General features: G+C 43.3%; 1 protein-coding gene and 2 long non-coding RNA genes across 3 annotated transcripts; all 3 read left to right on the forward strand.

Annotated features, from left to right (window-relative positions):
• Positions 3,522–4,148, forward strand: LOC109821391. The gene is made up of 2 exons (XM_020387581.1): positions 3,522–3,618; positions 3,781–4,148. The coding sequence occupies exons 1-2, from the start codon at positions 3,522–3,524 to the stop codon at positions 4,146–4,148; spliced, it is 465 nt and encodes a 154-aa protein (XP_020243170.1).
• Positions 10,932–11,443, forward strand: LOC109851259. Its single transcript, XR_002249740.1, has 3 exons — positions 10,932–11,073; positions 11,145–11,315; positions 11,412–11,443. It is a non-coding gene; the product is annotated as an uncharacterized LOC109851259 (long non-coding RNA).
• LOC109822158 lies at positions 11,493–11,920 on the forward strand. Its single transcript, XR_002242040.1, has 4 exons — positions 11,493–11,531; positions 11,599–11,670; positions 11,743–11,814; positions 11,884–11,920. It is a non-coding gene; the product is annotated as an uncharacterized LOC109822158 (long non-coding RNA).

Consider the following 13,514-nt stretch of genomic DNA (forward strand, 5'->3'; position numbering starts at 1 on the left):
GGTCGACCGCGATACCTGCAGTTTGTTTTTCTTCTGTTTTGAGTTGGTTTCGGATTTCTAAACCCATATCTGTTTTTCCCTGATATATATATATGAGTTTTTCAAGATTTTCTCAGTTTTTCTAAGAACCCTAACAGCCACCAAAACCCCCCTAAACCCTAGTTTGATTTCTTGGAGAAGATTGAAGGTTTTCAAGTGGATTTTCGGGTGATTCTTGGCTTTTGGAGTGGAGATCTTTTTCAACCTTGCTTCTAACACGTTTTCCTGCAACCAAAGGTGAGTATCATCTCTGCTAATCCCCCTCCTAGTTTTTAAAACGTTTTTAAAGAGTTTTAAACATGTTTTGTAGAGCCTAAATGACTAGTTTATGAATAAAGTCAACTTCTTTTGTATTATATGTAAAGAGACTAGGTCTTTCTATGCTAAAAAGGTTGAGAACGATTTTTACAGAAGTATTTAAGACCTAAAGATGATTTTAAAACGTGGTTAATCTGAAGAAAGAAGTTTGATTCATTGTTTTGATCTTTTATGCATGTTTTAGGGTTTTGAATACAAATCAAATACATAAAATTATGTTTATAATTGTTGAGTTGTTTTCAGATGTTCATATCTGCTCTGACATGGTTGCATACAAATTTTATGAAGATTTAGACATGTTTACATCGAGAAAACACGACATGAACACGACACACACACAACCAGTTTGAAAAACTAGAAACAGGGTTCACGGTCGACCGCCACGGTCGACCGCGTGCAGGACAGAGACCTGGGTAGTCTCTTGACCCGTCGCGATCGACCGCCACGGTCGACCGCCAGTCTGCTTTGGCTGTGCATGTTTGTTTGGCTTGGTTTTAGTTTGTCGAGTAGATCTCATGACCTTATGATGATAGACTATGATGTTAGTAATTGTTTAACACCTGGGATGATGGTGAACTTCAGAAGAGGACACGCACACCGAGATTTGTGCACATATGCTAGATTGTGTTAGATTGACACACTTTTGACATGAGATAAATTGCTAAACACATATTGAATAATGTTGTTCTATATGTATCCGAAAATAAGGAGATGAAACCTATTTGCCGCAGAACGATTGAGTAAAAGGATTACAAAAGTATCGTTATTACACGTATCCGGAATAGGGAGATAATAAAACCTATTGTCGCAGAGCGATTGAGTAAGAGCATTACAAAAGTATCGCTATAGCACAAGATGATGATCAGTTATAAGTTTTACTTTCATGATAGACTACCCGTGAGTAGGGTATTTACTTTAAGATTTTGGCACACCCGTTATGGACGGCAGTTATATTTCGTTTTGTTTTGGTTGGCATCCTCTTATATTAGAGCAGGCTACTCGGATGCACTTCGAGATGAGATATTTATTCTTTATGTTGGAGATTGGAGTATGTTTTCCTTGACTATTTGTTCATTCATGAAGAGCTATATGAATGATTTGATATACGTATATACTGACTCTATTTTCTATATATATACTCCTACCCCTTTCCCTGGGGAGAGGTAGTGATGATCTCGCTAGCGCTTTGACGCTCGTTGTTTCCCCTCTTTCAGGCAGCGAGTCTGGCACACGGAGAGTCGCAGGTTGATGGGACATCTTAGTTGTACGTTTAGCTATTTATTATATTTTATAGTTATTGCAGAACTCCGCATATAGTTGATTATTTTTTAGACTCTAGATTGGTATTTTATTTTAGAGTTGAGAACTCTTGTGAGACTTTGTTTATTTTACTCATTGTATTTAAGACTCAGTTCAGACTCAGAGATATATCTATTTCATTCCAGTTAGGCTCATTATTAATATCTCTTATGCTTCTTCTGTGTATTTTCGGTGTTGTTCTATTTCTAGTTTTGCATGTCTGTACCTTCATCTATTTATTGTTTTCACTAGAGAGATAACGATTGTGATGATGAAACATGTCGTAGCATGGTGTTTGGTGCTTAGCAAGTTTGACAATCCAGGTTTCACCTGGGACTGCAGCCTTGTGTGAATCCTGGGGCGTCACAGTTGGTATCAGAGCTCTAGTTCCAATATCCTTAGGATCATTCCTGTGTCATATTGTAGAGTTTAGGATAGAGTTTCCTAGGGATCATGTATACAGTCCGCTAGGAATCCTTAGCATGAGTGAGGACGTACTATATATGTACACGAAAAATATAATATATTTTTTATGATGATCTATTTGCTTTGAATAATAAAGCATGATATGAGATATAGGTGATATGATTTATTTATTTATATATGTTATATGCTTCATGCTTGAGATCCAATCTACTGCGTAATAAGCTCTATTTTGGAATTATAGATGTTCGAAAGAGGTCGTGGACGCCGAATTTCTCGTGCTCAGGGAGTTGGGCAGGAAGATAGGGAGCTCGAGCCATAGCAGGCTCCGCAGTACCTAGTGGATCTCATAGCACCGTATGGCGGCTCGTATGGCGGCTATTAAGGAGCAAATAGCGACCCAGGTTCGTCAAGAGCCTTCCGTTCATGAAGAGGCACCCATTCAGGAGTCATCTATTCGGGAGGAAATACAAGAGAGGGCACCAGTGGTCCCACCGACACCATCAGTTAAGGACGGAGCAACTGATCAGGAGGCTTGGCTTCGTTTAGTTGAAAGGTATCAGAAGTTGAAAGCACCAAAGTTCCACAATTCGACGGATTCCATTGCTGCACACAAGTGGAAAGATGATGTGAGTAACATCTTGGATATGCTAAATGTTAATTCGGTGCAGAAGCAGAGGCTAGCGACTTTCAGCCTCAAGGGAGATGCAGGAGTATGGTATCGACTTCGCTTCACCCCAGAGCAGAGGATGACGGTTTCGTGGGAGACCTTTATATATCTTTTTGATGAGCAGTATATTTCGGCTGCAGCAAAAGCCAGAAAAGAGTTAGAGCTGGCTTGTCTAGAGCAGGGGTATATGTCTATCATGGACTTTGAGAGTAAGTTCATGTCATTGCTTAGATTCACCGGCATGTGGCACACAGAGGAGCGACGGGCTCAGATGTTCCTGATAGGACTTCGTCCAGGGTTACGCCAGTATATAGTATCTCAAAGGTTTCGTTCAGTGCGAGAGGTGGCAGATGCTGCCATGGCTCAGGAGACAGATACAGCCTTATTCATCAAGGGTAAGGACAACGGTAAGTCAGGACAGTCCGAGAACAAAGGAAAGGGTAAGAGACCATTTGGAGGCTCAGGAGGACCCCACCAGCAGGATAAGGGTCCGCATCAGGAGGGTCCCCATAAGAAAGGCCATCAGTAGGACCAAAGAGTGCAGCAGCAGCGCCGATTCCAGGGAGCTTGTTACAATTGTAATAAGATTGGGCACCGAGCGGCCAAGTGCCGCAGCGCACCCCCAGCAGGCCAGCAGGGTAGGACACAGCAGCAGCAGTAGAACCGCACTCAGGGACACAGTCAGGGTCAGCAGCTGAGGATTGAGGCACCTCCAGTAGTCCCAAGGATTGAGGGACAAGTTCGAGCAGTTCAGGAGACCTAGCAGAGGCAAATGGCACTATTCACTCCAGGTGATGCAGAGCAGCAGACCGGTAGAGTGTATGTAGTGGTTCCTCGCGATCATGGCACGACCGAAGCTGTGGTGGAAGGTACATTCCGTGTGAATTTCTTTCCAGCACGTATTCTTTTTGATTCTGGCGCTTCGCATTCTTTTATCTCTTATGATTTTTTGATTAGACTTCGGCTTGTAGCTTAGCCGTTAGATTTCCCATTATCTGTATCTACTCCGTTGGGAGAGATGTCTCTGTTAGAGAGTGTTTGTAGGAGATGCATCATCAGCTTGGATGATTCTGAGTTCGCGATTGATTTGATCGTGTTGCATATGTTTGAATTTGATATGATCCTTGGTATGGATAAGCTATCTTCCTACCATGTGAGTATCGACTGTTTTGCGAAAACAGTTAGTTTGAGAGCATATGATGGATCAGAGTTAGTGGTAGCTACCTCCGGAGACAACCAGTTTGCGGAGTCATTTCTGGCGTACGTAGAGGAGGTGATATTATGGGATCGGAGCGCAGATTTGAGTGAGATGCGAGTAGTCTCAGATTACCAGGATGTTTTCCAGGACATACCAGGGTTACCTCCAGTGAGAGAGGTCGAGTTTTGCATAGAGTTGTAGCCAGGCACCACACCGATTTCCCGATCTCCTTATCGTATGGAGCCTGCTGAGATGAGGAAGCTACAGATCCAGATCGATGAGTTGTTGTCTCAGGGCTACATTCAACGGAGTCATTCTCCGTGGGAAGCATCGGTCCTTTTTGTGAAGAAGAAGGACGGGAGTATGTGATTATGTATAGATTATTGCGAGTTGAACAAGGTCACTATCTGTAACCAGTACCCATTACCAAGGATCGATGACTTGTTCGACCAGTTATAGGGAGCACAGTGTTTCTCGAAGATAGATCTTCACTCTGGTTATCATCAGTTGCGAGTTCGGGAGATGGATATTCCCAAGACCGCTTTCTTGACTCGATATGGGTCTTTTGAGTTTCTTGTCATATTGTTTGGGCTGACCAATGCACCTGCAGTATTTATGGATTTGATGAATCGGATTTTTTGTCCTTACTTAGACCAGTTTGTGATAGTCTTCATCGACGATATTCTTATCTACTCGAGGTCGGAGGCAGAGCACGAGCAGCATTTGGGGTTAGCATTGCAGATATTGAGAGAGCACCAGTTGTATGCTAAGTTTAGCAAGTGTGAATTCTGGTTATCAGAGGTCAGATTTTTAGGTCAAGTTATTAGCCGAGAGGGCATTACAGTGGATCCGGCTAAGGTAGAAGTCGTATTTGATTGGGATCTTTTGTTTGTGGAAAAATTTGCAGTAAAAGAAATAAAAGAAAAATTAATTTGTATTCCTTTAATCTCAGTTACAATTGGATTTTCGATTACAAAAGAGAAGAGAATGATCGGGATTCTCTCCTTTGTTTAATTCTGGGTTCTTCTTGGTAGCGGTGAGATGCCTCCCTCGATTGTTTGCGTCGAGTTTGCTTCTCGTTGACGATCCGAATATCTATACTCACTGGAACAACTGTCTTGTCTGGTTGATAACTCTTGACGAGTTTTGTGATTCAGAACAAGCAACAAACTCTAATGATAGAGTTGTTGGAACCGAAAATAATTCGGTTAATAAGCCAAATATCAACGGTTTAGAGTTCCTCTGTTTGTGGATTTCCCAGACTGTGTAAGGAGTCAATCCTCCTTTTTCTGATTCTGGAAGATCTGATCGAAAGGTCTTCTCCACGAAAATCCACCCCTTGATCTGATTATCAAAAATCCGATCTTTAACTCTGTTGAGTTTGTCGTTATTTATAGGGGATTAAGGGGTGTAACCCCCACCGAGCCACCTGGTGGCTGAGCCACCAGGCAGATCTGGGCCCAGATCTGGGCCCAGATCCACTTAGAGAAGCCTATAAATAGACCTCTATGGCTCATTTGTCAATGGTTGTAACTTTTGGAGCCGAAACTCTGCCGGATTGAGAACTGAATCTTGGAGTTTTGAAGCTTTGAAGACTTGGACATCATCAGATCTGGTTCTTAGCGAGCATCCATGTCAGAAAAGGCAGGAGTTCGAGAGAGGAAGATCAGATCTGAGATCCACACGGTAATACTCCGGATCAAAACTTGGTTTTTGATCCCGAGAAGGTTATTATTTCCTTGGTGAAATAGTACCCCCGGCAGTTATTTTCTTCGTGAGATAACACCCGTTATACCATGTAGATCCGACCGGATCTAGATCACGCGGTAGTCCACGGATTAACCCTGGCGTAGGCGAAGAACTCACAAAGGCGAGTGACCGCAAAACAGGAGCTCGTGATTCGTTCGACAAACAAGGAAGATTGTAACTTTTTTCTTTTTTTTTTGATCTCGTTGTAACCGGATCTTATAAAAAGACCGGATCTTTCTGTAACCGATAAACTGTTACCAAAGAGTGCAATGACTTCAATGAAAGCAACAAATTTTCCCACGAACATATTCGTGTATTCAACACTTTCATGGTTAGAGTCTGGATATAATGCTTAGAATTTTGATCTGTCAATCCTTAACAGATTGTCAAACCCCTTCGTGTTAAGTCCTTATCACTTAACACCAAGAACCCCTACTGAGTGATTTGTACAAGTCAACACTCTCACTGTGATTTGTACTCCCACTCCTACTGTCCACTTGGTCAAACCTTCCTACGGTTAGGACCATAGTCAAAATCCCCTCTCGATTCCTTCAATGAATGAGAGGTCTACAAATCGAGTGATCAAACATATAAAAGTTAGGGTCATCTCACACTCCTACTCTCACTTGGTCAAATCTTCCTACAGTTAGGACCACGACCAAAATCCCCTCTCGATTCCTTCCATGAACGAGAGGTCCACTTTCAAATCGAGTGATCAAACCTTCCTACAGTTAGGATCACCTCAAACTCCCGTTTGGTCAAACCCTTCTACAGTAAGGACCAAAACCACAATTCACTCTTGATAAACGAGAAATTCATCTTTAGTTTGATAATCAAACCTTCCGACAGTTAGGATTATCCGAATCTTTTTTGATTCTCGGAGTGGAGATCCCACTCTTAGTTTCACCTTTCCAGACTCTTGAAGTAGAGATCCCACTTTGAGTTTCCTTTTATGACAGGAGATAGAATATAAAATTCTTCCTCTTCATCTTTGGTAGATAGAATATAAAATTCTTCCTCTCCCGCATCGGGTTCGACTTTGCCCCAGGAGAAGACACCACTTTTTCAAACTCCAAAAATCCAGGCCTCACATGCCCGAGGAATTTTATCCCGAATCCTGAGTAGGGATAAGTCAACGCCTAACACGCGTTGCCGGTTAGTTCTTAACCGTAAAAAGAACAAAAGCCCACATATTCGACATTGTGGCAGGTTGTTATTCATAACGCCAAAATCCGTGCTTCACACGTACGGGGAATTTTATCCCAAAGCCTAAGTAGGGATAAGTCAGCGCCTAACACGCGTCACCAGGTAGTCTAGTCCCGTAAGAAAGACGAAGTCTACGTATTCAATATTGTAGCACTAAGAGAGTTAACTCTCTTAGCACAACGTCACATGCGGAACGGACTTAAACAATCCGCACGCAAGCCCGATTCAAACGGTAATCGGTAAAGGCACGTCAAATCCGTTGAAGGCTGAGGATTTTCCAAAAATCCTAAGTCTACGTCTGATACACGTTGCTGTTTAGTCTTTTCACAGGAGAAAGACGAAGTCTAGGTATTCAATATCGTAGCACTAAAAGAGTTCACTCTTTTAGCATAACGTTACATGCTGAACGGACTTAAATAATTCGCATGCTAGCCCGACTCAAACGGTAGTCGGTAAAGGTTTATCAAACCCGTTGATGGCTGAGGATTTGCCAAAAATCCTACATATGCGAAAGTCACTGACGCACCACCCCCATTAGTTGGTCTCGTGACTTGGACATCTAACAAATTTAGGATAAGATCCACACGTGCAGATGAATCAACTTTAATAGTTGGTCCTACAGCCTAATATTTGGGACCGCCATGCTCCAACGTCTTAAGAGCTTAAACTGTGTAGACTCCAGCAAACATGTGAGTATAAACTATGTTAACGCCGGTCAACGCATTACAGCAAAGATGGATGCCGGTCAACGTATCAGCATTCTCACCAAAATAAGGCGAACGATGATTTCAGAGAGTTCAATCGCATTCAGATATGAATTTCTGACGAAGATGATCAGTTCAAAGTCAACTCAACGGCACGAGCTAAGTTCAGAAACTTACACATCAACTTCAATTCAAGATTTTGGCAACGGTCAAACGATAAACACAGTACCGGAAGAACTTCATCTATTCGACAAAACACTGAATAGACTAAAGGCTGAAGGATTCAAGAATTGAAGCAGTTCACAGGACCCTCTACGAGATCGAGGAAAGGGCCTATCCTATCCAAAGCATTCCAGACTCCCCTATAAAAGAACGAGTCTGAAATTCTTTGGAGGGGGTATTTGTAGGCGTCAAAAATTGCCTATAGGTCCCCGATCACAGCTCGAGACGGAGAGAAGACGACGAATGTTGTTATCTGAGTCTAAGCGGATTATCTGACACCGACAAGCGCCTGAAGCAAAACGATGAATCAAGTGACCTACGCGCTCGACAGTCAGCTCGCACCCGCCAATCAGCTCGCGTGTGTCAATCAACATGCGCGCATCAATCAGTTCATACGTGTCGATCAACACACGCGTGACAGTCAGTTCGTGCACGTCGGTCAACACACGCACGTTAATCAGTTTGCACGCGTCGGTCAACACGCGCGCGTCAACAAATTCGTGCGCATGCGTCAATCAACACGCGTGCGTCAATCAACACACGTTCGACGGTCGGTTCCGTAACAAAGCGTACAAGTCAACAAGACGATCAATTACTCAAAACGGTGGAAAATACAAGTCCCGGAAAGACCAGAAAACACCAGAGCTCAGCAAAACATCAAAACACTGCGCCGCGTCCGCGCGGGTCAGACCGCGTCCACGCGGGTCGGCCAAGTCCGACCCGTGGTGGCGCGGGTCGGACAAAGCCGACAAGCCGACCCGTGCCAGCGCGGGTCAGACTTGCCCCCGCGCGCTGTTTCGTCCCCTGTTCGGTTTTTTGACGGTTTTCTGGGGATTTATCTGTTCCAGGAGGTCCTAACTGACTTGATATCATCCCCAAACGTGGTTAGGTGGTTATTGACTAAAGATAAGGCCAAATCACTCATTCTCATCCACAAACCCGCATCCGGAGCCCTATAAATACAAGCCTAGGGCCTCCTTTCAGAGGGGGGATCAATTATCAAGAGGAGGAGGTGCTGCCGGATTGTGGAGTCAAAGGAGCACGAATTTCAGTGAGGGTTGACAGATCTTGGTGAGTTCTTCGGCATAAAGAAGGAGAGTTTAAGAGATCCGACACCCGTTCCCGTCCGTTCCTCGAGATTAGGCTTGGTCTTAATCTCGAGAAGAGATACTGATTTTGCTTGGTCGATCTCAGCGCTTCAAATCAAATACTTCCTCAGTGAAGGTGAAGCTCTGCCGAATTTTCTATCAACCGGATCCAGATCAAAGGCGGTCCACGGATAAACCCCGACACAGACAAAGATCCCACGCAAGCAGAAGACCGATAAACGATCTCCCTGCGTTTGTTTTGACGAGAGTTGTAAAGTTTTGTTTTTATTGTGTAAAAGTCTTATAAAAAGACTATCTTTTTGTTTTCATTGTAACGACTGAAGTTGTAATGAATACCGCAATGAATACATCAACTTTCGATGGAAACATGGTATATATAGGATGAAAAAACAAAGCCCAAAACCCAAGTAAATCATCCAAAAACAATAAAATAAATAAAAATCAGAAACTAGCCGTTACTTTGCAATGGTCAGCTGATCAGTCGACTTATAAGTCGACTTATAAGATGGTTACAGGTTTTGACAGAGTTTGGAAATTTATGTATCTGGATTTGTAAAATCAATTAAAATTAGTAAATCAACTCCAAAAGTCATGAAATTTTTAGAGAAGTTTCTAGACATGTAGGTAAATGTGTTAAAAATGAATGTCTTAAATTTCACTTAACAGTTGAGAGAAATAATTATTTGAACACATATATTCTAGATTCTAAAAACTGCTGAAACACCCGATTTTGTAAAATCAATTTGATAAAGTAAATCAATTTCAAAAACATTTTGGAAAATTGTTATAAACATGTAATAGAACATGCTAGAAAAATAAATTTTCAAAGTTGCATTTCCTATTTATGAAAACTCATCTGTTTTTTGAAAGCATGCACGAACATGTGCACAAACATGAACTTATTTAAAACTTGATTTTGTAAATTCAATTAAACATAACAAATTAATTCCAAAATCCATAAAACTTTGGAAAACTTTTATAAAAATGAAAACAAACATGTTAAAGAGGGAATTTTTTTTAATATATCAGTTCGTATTTATGAAAACTTACTATTTTGTAAAACTTGTAAATACATGTGTACATAAACTTCTTGATTTTTGACTATTGAGTTAAATAATATTTTGAAACCTTATAAAATAATTTTATAGACTTAATAAAAGATGTATATAATGATTGTTAAGTCCAAAAACCAATAACTTAATATTTTGTCAAAATTGCTCAAAATCAAGAAGGGAGATGATGATTATTGAAAGGGAGCGGTTGTTGTTTGAATTTTTAGCTGAATAGATAGGGAGAAGGAATGGAGACTAGTTCTCTTAGGGGGGGTTATTCGTTGGTGTAATTTGGTGTAATTTGGGGTAAATTGTTCCAATGGGGTAATTTTACCCAATGGGATAATTGAGTGGGATAAAGTGGGGTAAAATGGGGTAATGGGACAATTTGAGTGGGACAATTTTAGTATGACATCTTTTTATAATATTATATTTATAGCTCAATTAAATTCAAGTTTAACTTGATATAACATATGGCGTTCGAGCGTGGCTATGGACGATGGTGGGCTGTACTGGAGCCCGTTTTGCTCTTCCTTCGTACCGGCGTAAGCCATTGATCACTTTCCTCAGCTGCAAGTGGTTCCTTTCTGCATATGAGTCCATCAGCGCGAGGAGCCTCTCAGAGTTGCAGTCCGAGTATGCGGTCCGGGCTGCTATGATGGCTGGTCGCAGAGCTGAGCTTGCTCAGAAGCGGAGAAAAGGGCATGCCAAATCTCTTGTCTCAGACGAAGAAGAACTTCTCCCTGCGGGTGATGATGACGAGAACTCCGAGGACGAGTATGCGGACGTGGATACCGGCAGAGGGGACTTCGATACTGGTTTGTCCTATCTCTTTTAATTTTCATTTTCCATAAATGACAGCTCTTTTTCATTGAAATGGCTATTGTCATTTTAGGTAGGACAGCCGGTGATCATGAGCCCTCAGCTCCTACACACGTTGAAACGTGTGATAGGCCTGCGCATGTTCGACCCTATGGTCCTCGGAGGGTTGGTGCCCCGAAGAGGAAGAAGACTGCCCATAAGTCCCATGACGGTCAGCGTCCCTGTGGAGTGGACTTAGGGAGCACCGCCGATGGAGGGGGAGGTAACATTCAATTGCTCTTGCTTCAAGGTTGTTTACCTTTTGGGGATTTGTGACCATGTTTTGTGCTTCAGGTTTCTTCGAGGAGGGCGAACTCCCACCGGGTTCGGCGTCCCCTGGCGTTGACAACATGGATTGCTTTGTGCAACAAATGTGCGACGCTTTTCACGATGGGTCTTTGGGCATCGACCTTAACATCGATCTTGAGCAGATAAATAATGTTGAGCCCACAATCCCTTATTCAGGTATATCCGCATCCAATGTCATTTTCCTTATGTAAGGTGAAGGAAGATTTCTCGTTTGAGCTTTCCTCATCCTTCAACATTTGGGTTACCCTGCAGATGTTGCGATGGAGGGGCCAAGCTTCTCGAAGCCGGATGCCGGCTTATTAGCTGACATGCTGGCTGAGCAGACTTCCAGAGGGACCGAGAGACCATTCTTCGGGAACGATTCATCTACCGGTATATATCTGATTTTCTCCCTCTTGCCCGATATTTCATATGACTAATGAATGATTGATTATCGCAGCGTCTACCATTGGAGTTAGCCCGGTATCTATCCCTGGCATATCCAGTTTGCCTCAGAGCGACGGGCTTGCAGGTATGTATACGATTCAGGGATATTGTACTTTCCTATGTTTATCTGTCTTTTGACTAATGAGTGCAATCATAGGACCAGCCGCTAGGACTGATTCTCATATGACTCCTGACATCCCTCAAATGCCCGCGGATAATGGATCTACAGGTATGCAGATCCCAATTCTTCTTATTCGTCTAAATTTTCATTTTGACTAATAAGAGAGTGTCATCATAGGACCAGCAGCTTGGGCCGATACTCTTATGACTCTTGGCATTCCGGCTGCATCTGAGGACATGGGGATTGCAGGTATTCATACGACCTTCTTATCCCGATTCTCCTTATTTGTCCAAATTTCCATTTGGTTAACATAGGAATGTCACTGTAGGACCAGGCGTTCAGCCTGATACTGCTACAGTCCCCGGGGTTGAAAGTCCTCATAGCAGTGGTGCCTCCCCGTCTCTGCCGAGTGGTGCGAGCAATATGTCTGCAGGGGCTGACGTACCCTCTTCTGCTGCTGTCTCGGAGCCTGTCGGCTCTCAACCTGATGGGACATCCGTTGGCGTCGGTATGTTCGGAACCTGCCTTTTGACTTTCCTTTCCATATTCGATAGTTCACTGAGCTTCCAAGTTGTTGCTTGTAGGATCTCGATCTTCTTTGCACGAGCGTGTCCGTAGCCTTTTGGCCGATACTGATCCTGACGGAGAGGCTTTCCGTACGGACCTCAGCTTCTTCACCGCCTGGTATAATGGCTTGATCGAGAAGCTTCTCCACCGAGGAGGCGGCTTCGATCAGTTCCGGCGTTCCTTCTCTCGCCACATGACGATGATGAGGGAAGAAGGATACCCGGAACTGGCTGATTCCTTCACTGCTGATTTCGCTGCCCTGGAGTCAGAGATACGAGAGTTGAAGGAACTGGAGGTTACCGGGGCTTCTTCTTTCGTATCCTCTGAGTTAGAGCATAGGATGGAGCAGTGGCGTGAACTGAGATCTTCCGTCGGGCGTGAGCTTCAGTCACGCGAGAGCTCCCTTGCGCATCTAATGGCTAACATGGCGAGGATGGATAGGGAGAAAGCTGAGTTACTCCGTTCCTTGGACTCGAATCGCGAGGAAGCGACTAGGTTGAAGGAGGCCTTGAAGCGTGCCGAGGAATCCGCCGTTCTTATCGCAGATGACTTGATCGGACTAGAGCGTTCTCGTGACCGGGTACTCGAGGAGTTCGGATCCACTCAGGAGGGATTGATGAAGTTGAAGAGTGAAGCTGCGGAGATCTTGAGCTGTTCTGAGGAATCTGCCCGAGCAGATCTGCAGGCGGGACTTGAGCAGAGTTATGCAGATAGACTTTTTAGCTTAAAGTCTCATATTCTTAGCCGTCAGTTGCCTTCGGGCTAATGAGCTCTTTGTTGTATGCTTTTGACTTGACCTATTAATAGAAACTCCGCATTTGCTTCTTTCTTGTGATTTGTCTGTATTTCTTCTGAATGACAGATTTTATGGGATTTTTGGCAAACCCCCAGCCATCAACGGGTTTGATGTGCCTTTACCGATTACCGTTTGAATCGGGCTAGCATGCGGATTGTCGAAATCCGTTCCGCATGTAACGTTGTGCTAAGAAAATTGCTTTTCTTAGACTTGATGCTATGACTTTGAATACATAGACTTCGTCTTTCTTACGGGAATAGACTACCCGGCAACGCGTGTTAGGCGTTGACTTTGGGGTTTTTGGCAAACCCCCAGCCTTCAACGGGTTTGATACGCCTTTACCGATTACCGTTCGAATCGGGCTAGCATGCGGATTGTTGAAATCCGTTCCGCATGTAACGTTATGCTAAAGGAATGAACTCCCTTAGACTTAATGCTACGACTT

This window comes from Asparagus officinalis, chromosome 8 (assembly GCF_001876935.1).
Source record: "Asparagus officinalis chromosome 8, Aspof.V1, whole genome shotgun sequence".
Taxonomy (NCBI): Eukaryota; Viridiplantae; Streptophyta; class Magnoliopsida; order Asparagales; family Asparagaceae; genus Asparagus; species Asparagus officinalis.

Excerpts from the sequence above, each read along its gene's own strand:
- LOC109821391 (XM_020387581.1), top strand. The coding sequence starts at position 3,522 with ATGGCACTATTCACTCCAGGTGATGCAGAGCAGCAGACCGGTAGAGTG. Across the intron at positions 3,619-3,780 it reads GACCGAAGCTGTGGTGGAAG|AGAGTGTTTGTAGGAGATGC; the intron begins GTACATTCCGTG and ends TGTCTCTGTTAG.